This window comes from Sebastes umbrosus, chromosome 20 (assembly GCF_015220745.1).
Source record: "Sebastes umbrosus isolate fSebUmb1 chromosome 20, fSebUmb1.pri, whole genome shotgun sequence".
Classification (NCBI taxonomy): Eukaryota; Metazoa; Chordata; class Actinopteri; order Perciformes; family Sebastidae; genus Sebastes; species Sebastes umbrosus.
In genome coordinates, this window is record NC_051288.1 from 15,542,040 (window position 1) to 15,563,110 (window position 21,071).

At 39.3% G+C, this 21,071-nt stretch overlaps 2 protein-coding genes across 6 annotated transcripts; one reads left to right on the forward strand and one right to left on the reverse strand.

The window, feature by feature from the left end:
• Positions 1-161: 161 nt before the first annotated feature.
• LOC119480047 (pleckstrin homology domain-containing family S member 1-like) lies at positions 162-14,658 on the reverse strand. Of its 5 annotated transcripts, none has more exons than XM_037756122.1 (17): positions 14,540-14,658; positions 14,009-14,047; positions 13,322-13,419; positions 13,118-13,236; positions 12,889-13,023; positions 11,502-11,565; positions 11,319-11,348; positions 10,405-10,458; positions 9,527-9,577; positions 9,263-9,387; positions 9,122-9,163; positions 8,825-9,010; positions 5,133-5,255; positions 4,565-4,594; positions 3,721-3,816; positions 1,908-2,043; positions 162-1,797 (listed from the first exon to the last, which is right to left on the reverse strand). In XM_037756122.1, exons 2-17 carry the CDS (start codon positions 14,031-14,033, stop codon positions 1,720-1,722), a joined length of 1,392 nt encoding a protein of 463 aa, XP_037612050.1. In that variant the 5' UTR covers positions 14,034-14,047; positions 14,540-14,658; the 3' UTR covers positions 162-1,719. The 5 variants fall into 5 exon arrangements, with proteins under 5 accessions (XP_037612050.1, XP_037612049.1, XP_037612053.1 ...); XM_037756121.1 differs by having other exon boundaries at positions 11,490-11,565; XM_037756125.1 differs by lacking the exon at positions 10,405-10,458.
• On the forward strand, positions 14,602-19,201 carry si:ch211-28p3.4 (E3 ubiquitin-protein ligase TRIM39). The gene is made up of 6 exons (XM_037755817.1): positions 14,602-14,631; positions 16,544-16,639; positions 17,610-17,810; positions 17,922-17,941; positions 18,035-18,177; positions 18,350-19,201. Exons 1-6 carry the CDS (start codon positions 14,602-14,604, stop codon positions 18,925-18,927), a joined length of 1,068 nt encoding a protein of 355 aa, XP_037611745.1. The 3' UTR covers positions 18,928-19,201.
• Positions 19,202-21,071: the final 1,870 nt, after the last annotated feature.

Below are 21,071 nucleotides of genomic sequence, written 5' to 3' on the forward strand. Positions count from 1 at the left end.
TATGTAATTTTGCTGCATAAACTCAGCATTTCTCAGTCCGAGAAAAGTATTGTTGAAGAAATACAAATGGTCAGAGTTTGAACAATCAGGTAAAATGTATTCATAATCATTTTACAAAAAAACAGATTCAATGTCCCAGTACAACCTGCATTTGCTGCACCTTCGCTACAATGCATTTATTTGTCATAGTGTATTTATAATACATCACAGTTTGAGCATCACAGTTGAAGAAAGGCCTTAAGAAGCAAATGCCCTGAATAATTTCTTTGTCAGAACTCATATCTGTTTAATAGCTCCATTAAAACTTGAAACATTAATCATGGAAAGGCTGATACGTTGTCATGGGGATATTAACAAGGTCAGATAATTTGACGTTAAAGTAATGTAGAGGCTTTGTCCCTGCCCTCTACGGACATAATTTAGCATTTTAAATATAAAACTGAATGGTTTGTAGCACTTCAAGTGAACAGATTATTCCCATTTGATGTTTTCTTTGTCTGGAAGTGGTCACTAGACATAATTTGAAAAGGATTAAAAACCATCTTTCAGAGTTATATTAAAACTACATTACAGAGTCACCTTTTCTGCTTCCAATCGGCAAGAAATAGGTGAAACGCAGCCTGAGGAGCAACACCATTCTGTCTTCATATTAATTCACAAGAAGACACTCCCTAAGGTGTGGAAGACGTGACATACTGGCCTCTTCCTCAATCTCTTCATTAGTCATCCGCTCCTAATAACTGTCGAAACATTCTCGAGATAAAGAAAGAAAGAAAACATTTGGATGTATGCCCTTTTTTTCCCATGCATGTAATAAAAGGCATTTCAACATCCAATGCACGCTTCTCATTGTGTTTTCGGGATGGCGTCATTAGACGGGCATGGCTTACAAAGAAATTCCATCATAGGTTCCACACACTGAGCAAACTGGAAAATGAATCAGCATCGCTGGGTGACATTCACATCAGGTACGCAACTCGGAAACACTTCTAGTTCAAGTTGCAGAGTCGTGAGACAAAAGTGGAGTTTGAATATTTACGACAACATTGGATAGCTTTCTAAAAATAGAATTGAAGAAATTCATTAGGATGTTGATTCAGAGCGTGAATGTTGTCTTATGCCTAACATCATCACCATGTTCTTGAAATCAAGAAGTCAATTATAAAAAAAAAAGAATTCTTATAGAAGTCTATATACAGTAACCGCGTGCACATTGCAACATTTATGCACTACATGCCGTGCACTTTTTTGATTTTATCTTGTGAACACATTTGTCTCTGGTCCAGGAGCGTGTGTTGTAAGAATGTCCTTTTTTTTTTTTTGCGTCATACAGGCGGTATGAGGAAATATGATTCAGTAAAACCACGACCTTCTGTTTCCTTGAAGGGACAGCTTTCTGGACAGGAAATACAATACACAGTGAAATAATGACATCATAAATCATGCTCTGGTAGAACTGCAAATCATTGTTTACGCACCGAGTGAGTGCTTGGCATCTAAAATGCATTTCATCTTTTGACTTTATAATGCAAGTCATGGTGTATGAGATTTTAAAATCATTAAATAATCACTTAAATCTCCTCTAGACGTTTAAATCGAGTAAACTAGTGGAGTGACAGATCAGTAGGAACTGCCCACAGCCCTGGGAAAATACTGTCAGTTGTCTAAAGTGGTCTATACATGGTTTCAAACCAACAAGTAACTGTCTCAAATCTGCTGTTATGGTATGTCACTGCAGAGACAGTTTGGAAAATGCAGAGGCTGGCATCCAGGCAGACGCAGGATGGTCACTTTCACCTGAAAACATAAACAATTCACCTCTCAGATGAGCTACACACATTCATTGATACATGCAAATATCATGGACGTCGACAATGTGTTGGTGTTTTGCCGTTTTGTGAACGTACCTCGTTCTTGAGAGACTTGCTGAGATACATGTTGAACTCCTCCACGGTGCTGGCGTGCAAGTCATTGATTGCCAGGATTTGGTCTCCTTTGTGGAACAGGCACACTGACTGTGGCTGGCCCGTCCACCCAGACACACTGTGACACACACACATACAGTATATTCTGTTATTTAGATTCATCCTGTGGCTCTCATTCAGACAGCATTTGACATTTGTGCTTATAAGTCTTTGTATTTTATTTGTACATCCATATCAAATAACCATAATAATCCCATATGTTGCTCCTATTAGTACTAATAGGGGCCCTCTCCAGCTGTGGGCCCCTAAACACAACCACCTTACATTTAATGGCTGAAGCCACTGACTGTCTATTAAAAATGCAAACCTACCAATCATTGCCATAATCTGCAGATAACTACTACTGTCTGTTCTACTCTAGGTTTGACTTATGTCTTATGGAACAGATACACTTCTATTTAATCAACCCAGCTGTCTACACAAGTCATGTTTCACTTGCACTTTACCCGAGTAATTGTGACCTGGAGCAGATTTTCAGACTACAAATCTATTTTGTTCCATTTTATGTGCATGTTACGTCCACTGATTTGTCCTCTGGCCTCTTGTTGGAAGACAGCGGTCTCTCTCAGTGTGTTCAGGGCGTCAAATACCGAAGCAGAAGGCACCCTTTAGCGTCTTTATGAGACGGCTTTCAAGTAACTACAATGTAAACCCATCCATGTCAATATTAAACTCTCGGAGAAAATGGTCAGGGAGTGTGGTGACGCAGTTTAAAGAGCGAAAAAGCACACACGGGTGAGTGGGAGATGTGGTGGATGGATCCAACAAGCACATGGCTTTCATCCAGGAGACCGCCGTTCGTGTCCCGTGTGAAACAAACAGCGTGTTGTTTGTCTTTCACTTTACAAATGTAGTCATTTTAAGCCAAACCAAGATCTTTTTCCTAACTACGTTTTTTTTTTTTTCTTTTTAATTCACAACGTTAAACATAATGGAGCTTTTATTTTCAAGTTAGTGTGGCCTTTGAGACCCTGATGCCTGATTTGCTTCTGTTTCTGTAATATTAGTTGGTTTCTCTGTTAATCATCTTCATATGACTAAATGTCACTCATTGTGATACTTTCAGACCTTCAGCAGCCTTTTCTTGCTGTGTTGGTCCTGTTTTCTTTACAAAGGTTGGGTAAACTTTAAAGATCTATTAAAAACAGCTCAGAGATAAACAGTTACTGATGCTTCAAAGTCTCAAAATGATAAGACTGAACCAAAGTAAGCACAATAGAGCCAGGCCTGACATGAAGCCAATTTTTTAAATGGAGTGTGCCTTGTAACATAGCAGTTGAGAAGTAAACTAGTGGGGTTTTTTTTCCACATCTTAAAGGGGATTGAGAATTTGGATTTTGTGCAATTAAACCAATTAATGCAAATACTAAAATCTCAGTATGAACACATGCCCAAGTTTTCACACAATACAGCTGAACAATGCTCTGAATCATCCACAGCTCCTGCAGCGCAGCATTAAGTCAGACTTTTCTCAAGTGCAAATGAGGACGCACAGCATGGCGCATCGAGTTGCCTGATGTGAACCGTGTTCTTAAACAATGGAATTTGGTTATGGTTTATGGGATGAAGACACACCTGCAGTAAAACAGACAGTAGGGAATGTGGCAAATAGAACAACAGAAATGCGTACAGGAACATTTGTTCAACCTTTTCCACATCTCTCATTCAACGCAGTCCAATATCTGAGACTATATTTTTTTTATTTTATATACTTCTATTTCTCAGACAAACTTACCTTGGTTTCCCATACACTTCTGTTAGTGTCAGGTGTTTTTTCAAATCTGCCTGCTTGACCTCAAAATCTCTCTCCACTAGGGTCATGGTGTCGAGGCTTGAAAAACAGACAACAAAAACTTTATTCAAGGGTATTAATTTTGACATGCTACAGAGAAAAAATAGGTTATTGTTTTAATTTTGACATGCAAAGGGAGAAAACATGTTATTGTATTAATTTTGACATGCTATAGAGAAAAACATGTAAATATGACACTTGACGTCCAAGGCAATTGAGATAGTTCACTTGTGAGTTATGGTTTGTGTTGCATTTTAAAGAGGACCTATTATGCTTATTTTCAGGTGCATACTTGTATTTTGGGTTTCTACTAGAACCTGTTTACATGCGTTAATGTTCAAAAAACACTTTATTTTTTTCTGTTTGAGCTCCTGCCCCGCCCTTCCGAAAAGCCCAGTCTGCTCTGATTGGTCAGCTGACCAACTCTGTTGTGATTGGTCAACCGTACCAAACTCTTCGGACTCCTCTCCAGCTCTGCTCTAACTGGCTTTGTTTGAGGGCGTGCCAAACTAGCTGATATGCAGATATTATGCAAATGTGTTACTTGGTGACATCACCACATTACGGAAGAAAAGGCGGGACTTCAAGCAAGGCGTTTCAGGCAGTTCAGGAGCAGTGTTTCTGTGGGGAGGAACTTCGTTTGGCGTGGACTTTGGGCTTTGTAACTTTGCAGACCTTTTACATTCACAAAAGACTATAAAACACACTAAAGGAAAGGGAAAAAGCACAAAAGCATAATAGGTCCTCTTTAATTTTAGTAAATGCCAAGTTATAAGGAAACTGAAACCTTTCACTCTCCAGATGAAAGTCGGTCAGCCTGAGATGTGGTGAACAAGCACACAGAAGCAGAAACTAGTGGTTATTATTGTCTCAACCCTCCATTATAGTAGCATGAGTGTCTGTACAGATAAAGACTTCTAATTTCCTTTGAACTACTCATTTACATTCTGGTATCAAGGTCGCCTGAGTTACTTATGTTTAATGGAGAGCACTGCTTGTTATTATTCAACTATTATTATACCAGCGTCTGCTTGTAGAAACCTTCAGAAACCACTCCAACCAGTCCAGCAACATGTCGGCTCTGTCATCTCGTTCTCTGGTTACTTACTTACTGAGTCACCTTTTTAATTTTTTCACTGTAACCATTACTAAGCTGTTTCTGACTTTTTGAATAGCACAGGCGGTGCCGCAGTTTCAAATGTGTCCTTGTACAAGTAAAGCAATAGTTGAATGATACTAACTCTCAGCTTCAGTTGATCATCACACCCCACATAAAAAGTCCCTCTTTGTAGTGTATTGTTATTACAAGAACTTTGTACAGTAGTTACTTTTTTTGGATTCAGGGTCAATCTCACCTTTCAGTAGAGCTCTGTTTATGCATTGTGTTCTTATTTGCCACCTCCAGCATCTCTACTGGAGAGGTGGCACCGTTGTCGCTGGAGCTGCTACTGAAGTCTGACGTCAGACGCGTTTCTTCTCTGCAAAAACAAATAACGGCATGAGGGATTATAACATTAGATCTCGGTACTTGTCTCAGATACAATCAGCCACCAGTCGCTGACGTATTCTTAGTTGACATCTAATAAACGTCCAGCTTGGAGAGACTGCGGGAATAAACCATAACAAGGCTCGCATGAAGCAGGAGCCAAGGCCGATGCTTTATGTTGAGTATAAAACAACATCTGAATCTGCGTGCACTGTGGAGGGGGGTGACTCACAGCCAGATAGCGTCACAGCAGATTTTGGCACTGTATTTGCCCTTGTGGCAGAAATATAACGACAATAAAAGGAAGAAGAAATGGTTGTCAGAGGGTAAAAGAGCATTGTACACTCAGAAGGTTTCTCTCAGTTATACAAAAAGGGGACCAGATGTCTTGAGATTCTTTTTAAATAGTTCATAAAAGCAGCATGGGAGAAGCAAATCATTCCCAAATCACTGTGGAGGAGCAACAGGAATTCTAATTAAGAGGCACTTTAGAAAGGAGTCTTTTGACCCCATATGTTATTGCCAAATGTAGTGGAGAAGATGTTCTTCAGTGTGGCAGCACAGCAGGTTTGTATTACAGCAAATTTAGGAAAACAAGCAGCAGGAAAGAGTATTTTCATTCAGGAGATGATGGCATGAAACAGCTGGAGGAGGCACAATGTGGATGCTTTTAACTGATCGCCTGCTGTATTGGCGATTAAAACCAGCGTCTTGATAAACAAATAATCAAGTCTGCCCTCCTTGAGGTGCTGTAGGAAACGGAAGGTCTGACATAAGTAGAGATGTGCAGCCTTAAAGCAAGATAATGTTTTGAGGAAACAGATGATGAAAAGTTGATTCATAAGAAATGAAAGCTTCAGTAGGCAGAAGGTTTTTGGCATCATTGGGCAAAAATTCCATAATATCCTTTCAGCATTTTGTAATTCAAGTGTTCTGAGAAATAACTAGACTTCCGCACCTCCTCATGGCTCTGTTTTCAGGCTTTAAAAAATCTAGCCTGTGACGGGAGACTTTGGCCAATCACAGGTCATTTCATGGAGAGGGCGCTCCTATTGGCTGTGCTTCGACTGGTGGGCGGTGCTTGGTATTTCCTCAACTGATCTCTACATGGCTGCTGGGTCACAAACTTTCTCATTTTATAGCTAAACCGTATACTACAAGATGTTTCTGAAAACATTTGAGACGAGAAATAGGCATTACAGTAACAGAATGTTGAATCATATCTGATCAGCGCTGCCTGGTTTGACCGTTTGAATGGAGTTCGCGAGTGATTGACAGCCGGCTCTCATAGACGGCAGGCTCCAGCTCAGCTCTGATTGGTTGTTTTCCTCCGGTCTGTGACATCTTGCAGATGTCATGAGGAGCACCGGACGACACAGAGGCACATGGTCTTTTTCAGATTACCTGTGTCATGCACTACTGTCAGGATATAGTGACCGTTTTATAAAAAATAACTTCATATTTGCTCCACTTCTACCCACTGCAGCTTTAAACACACCCTTTCTCAAGTCACTGTACGCAGGGGTTTTCCAGCTACTCGGTCTGGTGTGACCAGTAGCTAAAGTGAACAAAGATAGATATTGTTTTATAATGGGCATCACTGAGATGGTGTTATGTTCCTGGGGTTTTTCTTGTAGTCTGTTTTATTGTGGTAGTTCACTCCTCATGTGTCACGCTTTGTTTTGCTTCGTGTCTTTGTGTTTTCCAACCTTTTTGATTGTCTGCCCCGCCCTAATTAGTTTCACCTATTCCCTCTTTAGTCACTCACTTCTCCTCCTGCTCACCTGTTCTCTCTTCCCCAATTAGTCAGTCACTATTTATTCCACCTCTGTTGCTTTGCTCTGGTTTCTCTTTCGTTGCTGTAAAGAGTATCGGTTGCCTTTATCATCCAGCCTTTTTATACCTTGATACCTTTTCTTTCTTAAAGTATCTTCATAGTATCCCTATAAGTGTCACGTGTGGCCAAAGTGGCTGCTGTTTTAGCAAAAGGTACATCATTTCACTTTGCATTGATGCGAAAAACCTACAACCTATGGCTCCAATTAGCATAATAGCACACAAGGTACAGTGCAGTCATTTAATGTGACTGCAGCATGTAGCTTATTAGGGATATAAGAATAATAAACAAAGTGCAGGTAGGATGAGTAGGGTGACCAGGTGTCCCACTTTACGAGGGATTGCACAGCATTTTTATCCCTTGTCCCACGTCCCACATTTTCATTGGCTCAAGTTTTAAAAAGTCAAACCACTGCAGGACAGACGCTTTTTTAAAATTTGGCTTTTATCCAGTGGCTTTGAGAAAAGCAGGGAAGGCTGTCATCACGGCGCTGTGTTTGCTGTCAAACTGCGCGCACGTGGGTCAAGTGCAGGTTAACATTTCACCGTCTTGCTACATTAAGCCCAACGGAGAAAATTGCGAGTCACCACAAAGTCATAAGCTATGCAGATTTAAGCAGATTTAGGCATTTATGATGGAAACTACCACAAAGAAAAGGAAAAGCAGCTACAACAAAGATTTTTAAACTACTTAAAAATATTTATACGCCAGTGGAAGGCGATTTTCAGAGTTTTTTGTGAAATTTGCCAGTTATTTTTCAGTTTCACATGGAGGGGGAATACGACATGAAGCGACACAGTTCAAGTTCAAGAAACGTACGGCTCAAAAAGAGACGTGCCGATCTATGGATGCATTCGGGCAAAGCATAGAGATGTTACAAGATAAGGGGCAGAATAGAAAAGTTTATTATTTAAGTTAGATAGACCTTATATCAACATTTTAGACTACCTCTCAGCCTTGGTTAACATGTCCCACATTGTCCCACACAAACATACTCTTTGTCCCACATCTGGTTTGTCGGGATCTGATCACCCTAAAGATGAGTTGAGCTGTAAGTTCAGCTTCTACAAGTTTGACACCATTATTTTAGTAGGTCAATTGTATATAAATCTGTAAACATGATCAGTGCCATTGTGTTTAGGTATAACGCAGATGAGAAGTTATCTATCTAGTCAAGCACATAGTTGCCAAACAGGCTCTGAGGTGCTGCCTGTCTTTGGCTCTTGACTGGAATGTCAACAGTTTCTGTGCTATAAAAATAACACCCTCCTTGTTGTCAGTCTCCATGTTTCAGCCAATGAGGTCGCGGTTACCTCTGATGAGTGAGCTATTTCGGAATCAAGGGCACTGACAAAACATGTTACACAAAGAGCACAGGGCACCGAAGACAAGGTGAGAAGTCAAAAATACACACGGCCAACAAAAAAGAAAACAACCTTGCAGTTAATCTGATATATATACTCATGTGGTGTGTGGATTTGTTTTATTAATTAATTTAATTTAATTTAATTTAATTTAATTTAACTTAATTTATATTTCTTTTTATTATTATTCATTTCTTTTTATTTAATTTTCTATTATTTTGGTTGTTTTTCTTTTTTTATTAATATTAAATTTTTGTCCTCCCTTGTTTTTGAATACTTTGTTTTTCAATTTACATTTACTATCTGTTATAACTACATATTACTTTATTCGTTATGGCTTAGGTTAGGTTAGATATTTACCCGTCCTCAGCAGCTGTGTCCTCAGCAGGTGTGTCCTCAGCAGCTGTTTCCTTAGCAGCTGTGTCCTCAGCAGCTGTATCCTCATTACATGAAGGTAGTGGGGAAATCTGCGTCTTGAGCTTGTCAAAGACTTGAGTGACCGACCTCATGAGGCTGCCCGCAGTAACCTGCTCAACTTCACGGTCCCTAGAAGCATTTGGCACAATGATCAGCTTTCAATTCCAACAATAATAAGCAGTTATTTGTCATTATTAGGAAACATGATTTGTTTTCTGTCACTCTGTAAATCAAACTTACGCTTCTTCTTGAGCCTGTCTAAGTTCCATCATCGATTCATATCTACAAGAGACAAACAAATCATTTTAGTGTTTTTGTGTAAATTATAACTGGAAACAATTAAATATATCAGTTGTCATGTATATAATAATCAACACCCACACTGCGTCCAAGCTTTTGCGACGGCCCGCGCCATTTACCGCCGCTGGTTGTTTAAGGTAGTTTCTGGGATAGTCATAGATCGGATACACCGGCTCTGATGAACGTCTTAGGACATAATCTTCACCCTGCCAGCCAATCAGAAACCAATATGACAAACCGAGAGAAAAGTCACCTCCAACACCCAAACTAACATCTCTTTAAGAATCCTCATTAGAATTACATTTGTGTTTACTAATCACAAACAATCATGTTAAGATGTCGCACCTTCCCATTCGAGGACGGATCAGACATGGACCGAATGGACCGAAACTCTTCCTGAAAAAGGAAAAGAAAACACACAAATTAAATGCACCTATGTGCACAAAAGTCATGCGATGAGATTAGATAGATATTTTTTACTTTATTCTGACAGCAGAACGTTTTCTTTGTAGAGAAATGGGAGTGAAAATGTGCAGTGTATATGCTTTCAGCCCATTCATGTCGGTGTCCCTGGGTTGGATGTATTGGTTATACATGTGGGTAATGTAGTTGGGTGTATGGGTCATGCAACAGTAAATCAATAGAAAGAACTGTATTTGAGATCTTGTGGGGGCATTTCACTGAAATTGAGCCAAAGTTCACCTGGATAACAACACTGACAACACCTGCCATAAATACATCTGGGCTGATATTTAATGAGAGTTAATCATTCTTACATTTTGTGAGTCACTCTTAATTCCTGGCACCTAACTGCCGAATACACCCAGAATAAAATGTTCTTATGAGGGTATCTCTTAAAATGACTAAATGTAGGCCAAGAGGTGGAGTGAAAATTGCCTTCGTAGCACGTTACATTGCATGCCATCTAACCGCAACAACCTGGGTCCGATTACGGCCTTGATACCTTTGTTGCATGTCGTAAACATCTCTCTCTCTCTTTCTCTCTGTCAAATAAAGGCAAAAATGCAATACAAACTTGAGGATACATGGAGTCGTTCCCCACATAAAAAGAAAACCAACAAAATCAAATAGATTCACACACAAAGGAATGTCATGACTGACAGACTTGATGAATCAGAGTTAGTATCAGATCGACAGGGTGCATGCATTTAGACTGTTAGCCAAATTCATGCAGAGTTTTAGTTGCAACATCATGGACCAACCTGTTCGGGCTCAGCGGTAGATTTCTTTTTCTGCTTAATGGGGTTTGAAATAACCTGGTAAAACAGGAAGAGAAGGCTAATTTCAAAAGTGAAATAAAGAGTTGACTGATAGATGACTAACGTAACTGTAGGGTGGTGGCTTGTTGCATTCGCCAGGGACACTGAGGGGAATTCAGACTGAGCAAGTGTTGTGAGAATGGAGGAAGAAGTCGATAGCATGTAATTAAACAATATTAAAGGTCCAATGTTGTAAGAAGTGAGATTTTCATATCTTTTTTTTATCATAAAGCAGATCTAAGTCCCATATAAATTCTGTGAAAGTATCGAAACGCTCAATCCATGGAGAAATACATATTATTATTTCATGTGTATTTGCGTATACAGAAACTGTGCCTTTAAACAAGCCGCCAGGATTTGTGTACATTTGTGATGTCACAAATCTACAATATAAAGACTATTTCACAGTTTTAAACGTACACATTATTTACAGAGGGTAAATACAGGCATATTCAGGCAGACATTAAAGCATGTAAACATGTTCCAGTAGAAACATAAAATACATGCATGAACATGAAAGTGAGCATATAGGACCTTTAAAGTAAATATTCAGGAGTGAAAGAAGAAAAAAGCAACTTATCGGATGTTAGCATTCATTTGAGCCAGGTGACGAGTAATGTGAAAACATGAACATGATGAAGAAGTATAGAAATTGTTCAACATTTTGTAAAACATGTTTATTTGCTTTCCTTCCAAGAGTAAGTTGAGAAGATTGATACCACTTTACACAATGAGAGTGGTGTCAATCTTCTCACCTAGCTCTCAACAAAGGGAATAAAGGTACTTTCCAAAATGTTGAACTATTTCCTTGATGTGGTTTGTGGTCAACAGATGAGAAACAGACTTTAAATATTTACCTCAATTGTTTGCTGCCCATTAGACATTTCCTTTAGCAGAAAAAAAAAATATGTACAGTATATTGTCAGTGACATAATTGGTAAACAAACGTGCAAAAAAGTTCAGTGCAAGAGACGCGTGGTCTCATAAGCTGTTACAAAACATAATAGAGAACTAAAATCTCAATGTACCTCTCCACTCATACATTTATGTGGCCGGTTTTTCAGGGCTTCGAACAGGTCAGAGAACCAGCCGTCCACTTCCTCACTGAAAGAGCAAAATGAAACACTTGAAAACCTCATTTTGAGACTCCACAAATTATGGCTATTATATTTATTTTAAAATTCAATTCCAAGGTCAAATATTGAGTGGAAATAGTGACAATTTGGTGTGAGCAGAGTAGAAAGGCAAAGCCATTATCAGCTGATAGACTGCTACTAAACAGGAAAGCAACATCATAATTACTTTTTGATTGTTCGGACTCCCAAAATAGATAGTGTGAAGGGCAGGGGGAAGTGTTTTATGAGACGCTGTGAAAGTGTCAGCGAGGGCATTGAATGGAAGATTGGCCAGCCCAGCTGTGAGGTCCTGGTGACGCCATCAGCGACTTTCAAATTGACTGACTGTTTGCACATTGCCATGACAAAATCCCCAAAAAATCTCTTTTGAAAAACGTATACCTATTTAAATGGCTGCATTTGTGCACAATCCAAATAAATGAGATTTGATTAGAACAGAATGGTTAGCGTCCATTGACTGTTTATAAAGATGGAAAACGTGTCTCCACTTCCTCCCACTGTACAGAAGTGAAGCCAAAATATCCCAGATACGGGAGCTGCCGTCTTGAGATTTTGACGTCATTTGGAGCCGGAGTCTGCGCAGTAGTGATCGGGCGGTGGAGCCGCGGTATCGACGTCACCCGCCCGAACCAATCGCGAGCCAAGCATGGCCACAGCTTGCTAGCGAGAGAGACTCGCAGCTGCCAATCATGACGTCTCACCTTTTTTTTCTAGCATCAAATAACTAATTAAAACTAAACTTATCAGAAAAATGAATACTTGAACATACATCAGCGTGATAATAACTACCTAAAATGACAGAAACTATCTTTGGGGGAAAATGATCTGACGTGTACTTTGACTTTTTAGTTTGGCCCAGTTCCCATCCGCCAACATGGAGGGGGCGGGCTTTATGACCTATACTGCAACCAGCCACCGGGGGGCGATAAAGATGTTTTGGCTTCACTTTTGGGGAGATGTAATGTCGTCCATTCTTATGTGTAGTCTATGTTAGCGGCTGAACTTTATTTTGAAAAATACCCTGATAAACTGTGATCAAATATTACATCGATATTGGCTTTTAATTACGATTTTAGATTTGTTTTTTGACATTCTCACATATCCCTAAAATATCTACTTATTTACCAAGTGTTTTTGTAGAGTAGAAGTATAAAGAACATTCTTGTGTATCTATCTTGGGTGTGGTATGTGAGGAGTTTTTACAGTACAGTGTAGTAAAATGCATGAAAGTTGGTAAAGAAGCTAAAATTCTTTATATTGCCTGTCAAAAAAACAAAGAAAACAGACAGACCTGTTCTTCCCGACCAGGAAGTAGTCCCGCTCGGCTGCCCGGATGTAGAGCACACAGGATGGAGAGCACTTGAAGCTCTTCTGGACCCATCCCCATCTCTGGTGGTTTTGAGGGCTCACATACAACAATGAGATACTCACAGAGGCACACAAATGACAGATAAGTACATCACGCATAAATGAATTACTTATCAATGAATTGGTACTGAGAGTGCTTTGTGAGAACATACTGTGACAAGTCTATCCCTCCAAGTGGCCTGTCCTTCTCCTCTGGACTCCTGAAGTACTTCAGTAGGTGTTCTTGCTCATTGACTTTGAACAGCACAAAATACCGTTTCTTCCATGATTTCTGCAAGAGAAACATAAAATGAAATTTAAAACAAAATCATGAAATGTAATTTAAAAAACGCACATAAAGAGCAACCATCGGTCACCTCTGTCTTCAGACGTTTCTGGGGAGGAGACTTGAAGAGGTATCCAGATCTCACTTCTGTTGTAACTCCAACTGGTTTGTAGAACACCGCACTCCCGCCTGACGGCAAAAGAAAAGCCTATTGTTTTGTGATCAATATGCTTAATAGAATAGAGAATAGAATAGAATAGAAAGCTTTATTGTCATTGTATTAAATACAACGAGATTCACAGTTGCCACTTCTGGTCAGTGCTTTAAAACAAATACGTGACAAGACTAAACGAGGCAGATAAAACATATAACAGGTGAAACACACAGTTATAAAGCGAATAAAACAGGTAAAGTAGATGTAATAAATAAATATAAACAGAGGTATTTAACTCTAAATCTCATCTTTGTTTACATAATGCTCAACTTTATTTTCCTCTAGGTGCTATCTAGGAAGGATTAGAGGGGGAGTGAACAAGGAACAGTATGAAGAACTGAATAGACTTTGTTACAAAAGCAGTTTAAACAAAAGACTTAGTGACTACCCAAACTATTACTAAGTGTTAACATTGGTTACACATAAGCACATTCAAGATTTCCTTGTCTAATTAATCTTTTGTGACAACATCAGCTGTATAAACAGGTTTTCTGTAAGCAGTTCCTAACTACCAGTAAGTAACTACAAACACCAAACGATAAAGCAGATTTCCAGATGTGATACCTGTGCTCTTCTGGCTCTTATGCATTGTGACACCACAACCTAAACACAAATAACACAGGGATGTATCAGTCTCTGTCACTTCTACACAGCATAAAAATACCCAGAAGGAAATAGTTAACCTTTAAAACGAACAATGCAGGGCTCAAATAGGCTCATGCCTTTGTGAAAGCAGAGCCCGAAATAGAGCTCTATTCACAAAACAAGGAGCCACGTTGAGGCGAAGAAGAATTTATGTTCATACTTAAGACATTTTCCTGTTAAGGTATATCAGCAGTAATTAAAAAAATAATACGTATAAACAAACAGCAATGTTAAAACTCATCATCATCCTCTTTATACCAGGCCCTTGTTTACGTTTACACAATTTAACACGTTTCGAAGACATGTGTTGGCAACTGGATGAACATTAAATGATGTATCACATCACGAATCAATAGAATAGCAAAAACAAATGCAAATTCTAACACATAACTCACTAAATACACTGGTTCTAAACAGTAAAAACTAAAAAAGCGTAAATAATATTCTTACCTGTGGAGCACCTGTTGAGAGATTCTGTTCACCGTGTTCTCTCTGACAATAAGTGTTGCTGCATGAGGAAGCTGGATGCTTTCCCGTACCTGGTAAACACAATGACAAGACATTCAGACTGGGAACTGGAGTTTCTGGTTCCTGGCTTCGATTGCTTTTAAGGTCTACCCGCTGTGTTGTTCAGCAGCAGTGAAATGTCTTTAAGTATTTAAGGCGCCACATTCAAGAGCTCTGGAGACAAAAGAAAAGATTGATGCCAACTTTTGACATCAGATGATTTCTAGATTCATATCTCATAAAAACTTGAGGAGTGACATGGACCTCAAATGTTACCCCAAAACACACTTAAGGTGACTTAAGGCAGGCGGGTTGTACCAGGTCACAGTATATGTCAGATTTAAATTAAGTCAGGTGATTACTGTGCCACTTAAACTCCTGTTCTGTTTGTTCTTTTTAAAAGCATCTAAATAGACAAATTACAGTTTCTGAAGAGGCCTAATCATCAGTAAGTGAATTGTAGATGTGTTTGACCCAATTGTATTCATTCAAAATCTGAAATAATGTAACAGTAAGTCAAAGTTCACTGGTATGGACTGATATCCACTTGAATTTTTTTTTTTATGACCTCAAAAAAATTAAAACAGAACATAATACAACACTTCTGTGACACTTCTTACACAAAATATGGGTACCACTTTACTTTAACCCTCCTTTTTAACATTTATAAGCACTATATACACATTTAATTAATGGTTATAACACACTATAGCAGACATTTAAAGTGTTTATTAATGCACAGTATTTGCCAATAATTATAACTTCTCTCCGATGCAGAAATATTTGATATTATTACACCTATATTGTCATTCATAAACAGTTTACACCCCAACCTCTACTTTTGAGGAGTTGTTAAAAAATATATTAATAAATATATCTGAGAGCTACTACATTATAGTGTGTTATAAACCATTATTAAATGTCTACATAGTGCTTATAAATGCTAAACAGGGAGGATTAAAGTAAAGAGTTAACAATATGTTCATAGTAAGGCTAATATTCAGAGGTTGGAGCATGAAAACCCATGCTTTGTTAGACGTGGTAATGGTATTAGTAGGTGCAGGTGAGTTAAAAGAGAAGTGACGCTTCTGATTGAAGTTTCTGGAGGTTAAATCCAGATGATTAAATGATTTCAGGTTGATTTATCAGCTGTGTCTCAGTTGCATAATGACATATTTCTCATTTTCTCGCTCTAAACTGGTTGTCTCAGCCATCCCTGATTCTGAAAATTGTCTTGCAGTCTGAACAATCAGTCGATGTAGCACTCAGATGCATATATGTGTCCCTCCCTGCTGTGCCGTTTCTGCATTTGACCTCTCCCTGCTTGTACGTATGCACGGGCCATTTGTGCAATGCATGTCAAAGGTCACAAGGGTCACGGTGTGCATTACAACTATCTATGAGCTACAAAAGCACCATCAATGTCTCATAAACTTCACAAACTTCGTCAAATGTGCTCGTATGCCACGAGCGCACACACATCAAGGTCAGTGTCAAGTCGCTATAAATAGAACTCTTGTTTAGCAGGACATGGAATAACTCAAGTCTCAAGTTTGATTTGCCCGTCTGTTAGCCCCTTCTCCGCCCAAATCCTTGTTTCCTTCCTCGTCTTGGAAGTTCAGATTCATGTCCTCTCCTTAATAAAACAAGACACGTGCTTGCAAGAGCACCAGGACAGATATCTCAAGGCCACCCTGTGCTCCTCCCTCCCCCACAACAAAGCCTTCACATGTGTGACAGGCCTATAAAAAACCCCTGTGGTCGTGTTGCCACCGGTCAGTGGAGTTTAACTATACAGAAAATGAATAAGGTAGGAGGGAAGGCCACACATGAAGTGAACACTTCCACTTTGGTTTCCTTTTGAGATGAAAAGCGAATGTCACGATTGACCCACCTCCCTTTTACCTGCAGTTCTTGATCTGTTTTCTACCCGTGTGTTTTTAAAAGGAAGCTCTTCTGAAACATCAGCAGCACCTGCAGAGACAAAGGGACGGCTTCGCCCACAGGATGAAGAAGCTGGCAGCTAAGCAGGTGGAGATAACAGTAAGTCTATTGTTCGCCAGTGTTGAGTAGAAATGCAATACAGTGCAAATTGCTTGCTCACATCTGTCATTAGTTAATCAGTTGTCACACCTGCACATGGTGGGACCACATGGTGATCAGTAGTCTGTTCACCTCTTAAACTTACAAGATTAAATTTAATAAAGGTTGGTGGGAAGAATAGACAAACAGGAATCTCGGTCCATGCTGTTCCATCAGTGTCACCGTCTATGAACATTATGTTCCAAAACATTCCTCATGTCATATTCCCAAAATCACAATGCGTGCTGTGTGACCTGAACAGATGGGATTTGTAGGTTAAGGCTTTTTTAATTTGATTGTTATCTAACAGTGGTGGAAAATAGAGTGTGTCCCTGTGCAGCCGCAGCACATTCACCTCAAGGTTAAATGAGTTAAGAATCCTGAAATGCACTTTTGAACATCTCTGTTGTTCAGCCTGTTTTTTGTATTTATTTTTTGTCTTCCTCGCTTTCCATTTTTCATGTGGTCTTCCATCAACAAAGAATTATTTTACCACATAAAACTGGCTTATTTTTGCAAATTTCACTCTGTAGTCTAGTTGCATATGGGCCCAACTAACATACTGTGTGAGCTGGACTGATAATAGTCAATTAATTGATTAGTCTTCTGGCAGAAAATTAATCTACAATTATTATTTTTCAAGCGGCTTTTTCATTGTGAGGAACAAGCTGTTCAAAGACATCAATTTAGGATTTATGAACGTGTAATGGCCATTTTTCTATTATTTCTTGACATTCTTAGACCCAAACAATTGATAGATCATGCGAAAATAATTGGTAGATAAACTAAATAATGAAAATACCCATTAATTGTAGCCCTACTGTGTTCAAAGGTGATTATATAAGTGGTTCTCAAAGTGGGGTTTGCTGCCCATATACTGTAGCATGCTATTACAAATGCATTTTAACCCCTCGTGGTCCTCTCACCTCAGAAAAAGACCAACGCAGTGAAGGAGAAAATCAGGAAAAAGTATGAGGACATGAAGCGGGTCCTGGATGAGGATCTCCGGATCACGCTGACCCAGCTGGACACCGAGTACGAGGCCACAGAGAGGTTAGTTGAGGACAGGATAGAGGACTGCTACCGCCTCACTCAGGAACTGGACCAGGAGCTTTCCAACATCGGTGCCCAGGTGAAAACACAGGAAGTTGACACACAAGGACAAATTCAAAGTTCTGCTTTCATGCAACTTATAGTGCATATACATATAAGCTGTTTTGTCTTCTTTTTATATCTTCTACAGAATGCTGAAACACAAAAAAGGTATGTTCACATTTCAGGAAATAACAGCTTGCTACAAAATTGAATTTTCAAGCACCTAAAACATTATCAACGTATTGTTTTGTCTGAAATTAGAATATCTGAGACTCTGAAGCTGACCGACCCTGAACTGATCCAGATGGACGAGTTCAAGAGTGAACAGCTACTGTGTCTCACCATCAACCTGCTGCTGTTCATCAGATCCCAGGTCCCCGTCACCAAGAAGCTCTTTCAGACCTGTGAGTTCACCCATAAAATCAGATTGACATGAGAAAGAGAAGGAGTCTGGCTCCTGGCTATGTCAAAGGTTGCAATTACCGCCACTTAGTACATGCTGTTCGTGCCACGTGTTTGTCTCGCGTGTGAACTTGTGGGTAGAACATGACAATGAATCTGATGTCTGTTACACAGATGCTGCAGATGTTGTCCTCGACGCTGACACTGCCCATCCCAAGCTGATTATCTCTCCCAAAGGCGACTCCGCCACCTACACAGACACCTGGCAGGACGTCCCGGAGACTCCCTCCCGCTTTGAAACCACCCTAAATGTAGTCAGCCAGCAAGGCTTCAGCGAGGGCCGCCAGTACTGGGAGGTGGATGTGAGTGGGAAGACCTACTGGGAGCTGGGGCTCACCTACCCGAGCATCCCGCGAAAGGGCCGCGAGGAGGACTCGTGGCTGGGCCGAGGCAAAGAGTCTTGGTGTGTGGAATACTTTAACGGAGACTACACAGCCTGGCACGGTGGCGTCCAGCATGAGCTGCCGCTGCTGGCAGGAAGACAGTTCACTCGCATCGGGGTGTACTGCGGCTTCCCCGGGGGGGTGGTGTGCTTTCTAGGAGCTGACACCATGACCCCGCTCTACTGCTTCTGCACTGGGACCTTCACTGACACCTTGCATCAAGCGATGTGTCCTGGCCATGACAACGAAGGCACAAACTGGAAGTCCCTTAAGATCTGCGACGCCTCCCGATCAGCTCCTGTTCTCTGAGGTGGAGCAGGAAGGATGGGGCAGGAATGTGATGCGCCGCGGGGCATGCGCCATCAGCGGCCTGATCTGACATTCTTAACTTGAGACTTGGCGTCTCTGTTAAAAAAACTATTTTTACAGCTTATCTCTGTTTTAAATCATGAAGTTCATTTCCAGTAACTCATTCTTTTCTTTAATCAAAGCTAGCATGACGTCAGAGCTGTTCTTCATACTGTTGCGAAGTGTTTATTTTTTAAACATTTTAATGCTATGATGAATCAGGGAATTGAAAAAAGACAGAAGTTGAGAAGCAAAGAAAGTCTTTAATTAAGAAATAATAATAATTTGGTAAGATAGATCTGCTTTTGACACTCAATCGAGAAGTTGGATTTGTCTACCATTAATTAGCAAATTTAACTTAAAAGATAATAATGCAGATTATGGCTGTCCCCTCTTAGTCAATTAGTCGACTCATCGGTTGTTTCGGTCTCAGTCGACTAAGATTTCTTCAGTCAATTAGTCGTTTTTTATGCTTGTTTCATGCTGAATGACTTATTTCCAAGACACTTATCAGCACATCTCTGGTAAACACAAGATTTAAAGGGGTGCTTTTGTGTGATTCTTTCTGGAGAAACTCAGTTTTACAGATCTGTTGATTAGATCAACTAATCGATTATTCAACAAAATTGTATGAGTGTTAGTCGAAGAATTTCTTTGGTCGAGGATGAGCCCTACATGGTGATATTCTATATTTTTCTTATTGTCAAGAAGTTCAATGAAAATACCAAAAACCAACAATGCATTAGTCCACTTCTTAATACTTTCCTATCCTGTCTGTGGCTCTCAGCCCCAAGCCCATTGGTTCCTACTAAAGATGTAAACCTTTAAAAATGGGTCACAGGTTTATAGTTTCATTTAAAAAAAAAAAAAAAAAAAGATTAAGTAATTTCTGAAAACATCTGGGCACTGTAGTTTTTATCAAATGTTACTCAAACTGTAGTAAACAGTGCATTTGTTGGGGACTATTTTCAGCTGTGGATTAATACACATTTGGTGTTCGAGTGAGTAATTACAACAGCAATTTATTTTTATTTTTAGTCTTTTAGTGATATTTGCTGACAATAAGAAAAATAAAGAATAATGTCAGTGTTATCCTTTAAGTGTTAACACAAAGCTGAAGCTATTTGTCTACTGTTAGTATGGATTGCTGAAAATTAAACCTAACAGTGCAGCCCTGTCTCCTAAAAATTACATTCCCATACAAAGAAACTGTATTGTGAATTACGTTTCAACGTATGTTGTCGAGGATTACGTTTGTTTTTGACGTATCACAAATACGTTTGTAACTATTTTTACTTTTTACTAAACCTGACCAACTAGTTTTGTTGCATTTTTTGTTTTGATTTGTTTCAATTTATAACGCGAACCACGTGTTTAAAACTGCAACCGTAATCCGGGAGAAAAATAAGTTTCCCTCGAAACATAATTGAGAATGCAGTTTAGTTGTATGGGAACATAATTTTGTAGGAGACAGGGTTGAACAGTGATTATAACTTTTTATATAGGGATATATCTTTTAAAAAAAAGTCTAAACAATTACGCTTCTAGGCTCTTTAATATTTATTTAAGTGATATTCAGTGTATGTTACCAACAACTTCCTTGTAGCGTGCTTTCAATGTGGTCTGTTTACAGATGTGCAAAAAAAATGACACAAACCTCATTACAGAATAAATTCTTTATGTTTAATACAATAAAAATGTTTACATAAGCATTCCTCTGTTTTGAATTTATTTATACAAGGTATTGCCCCAAATTAAAAAAAAGAAAATTGGGCCAGATTATACTTTCAATGTAATTCATTCATTCATTTTTTCCAAATCTTTTCTAATATATTCCTGAGGACAACAGCATTTAACACCGGAAAGCATTTAAAATTTTACCCTTAAAAATATATATTTTTCTCCCTCCTATAATTCCAATCCAAAACAAGTGGAGCATACACTCCTTTCAGCACAGGATGGGCACCACGTCACTGATCAGAGATCCATGTGTCGAGTTGTGGCTGTAATGGACAAGTGCACTGGGTGTAGAATGGGACATGTCAGCCAGCATTGATCACACGTCTGGCAACTAGAAATTTAATAATGTAAAAGTGTTATCAAAA

Coding starts and splice junctions, on each gene's coding strand:
- si:ch211-28p3.4 (XM_037755817.1), top strand. CDS start 14,602: ATGAGGAAGCTGGATGCTTTCCCGTACCTG. Junction 14,632..16,543: donor TGGATGCTTTCCCGTACCTG/GTAAACACAATG, acceptor TGTTTTTAAAAG/GAAGCTCTTCTGAAACATCA. Junction 17,942..18,034: donor AATGCTGAAACACAAAAAAG/GTATGTTCACAT, acceptor GTCTGAAATTAG/AATATCTGAGACTCTGAAGC.
- LOC119480047 (XM_037756121.1), bottom strand. CDS start 14,033: ATGCATAAGAGCCAGAAGAGCACAG. Junction 11,349..11,489: donor ATAAATGTATGAGTGGAGAG/GTACATTGAGAT, acceptor TTTCTGCTAAAG/GAAATGTCTAATGGGCAGCA. Junction 9,578..10,404: donor CTACCGCTGAGCCCGAACAG/GTTGGTCCATGA, acceptor TTCCTTTTTCAG/GAAGAGTTTCGGTCCATTCG.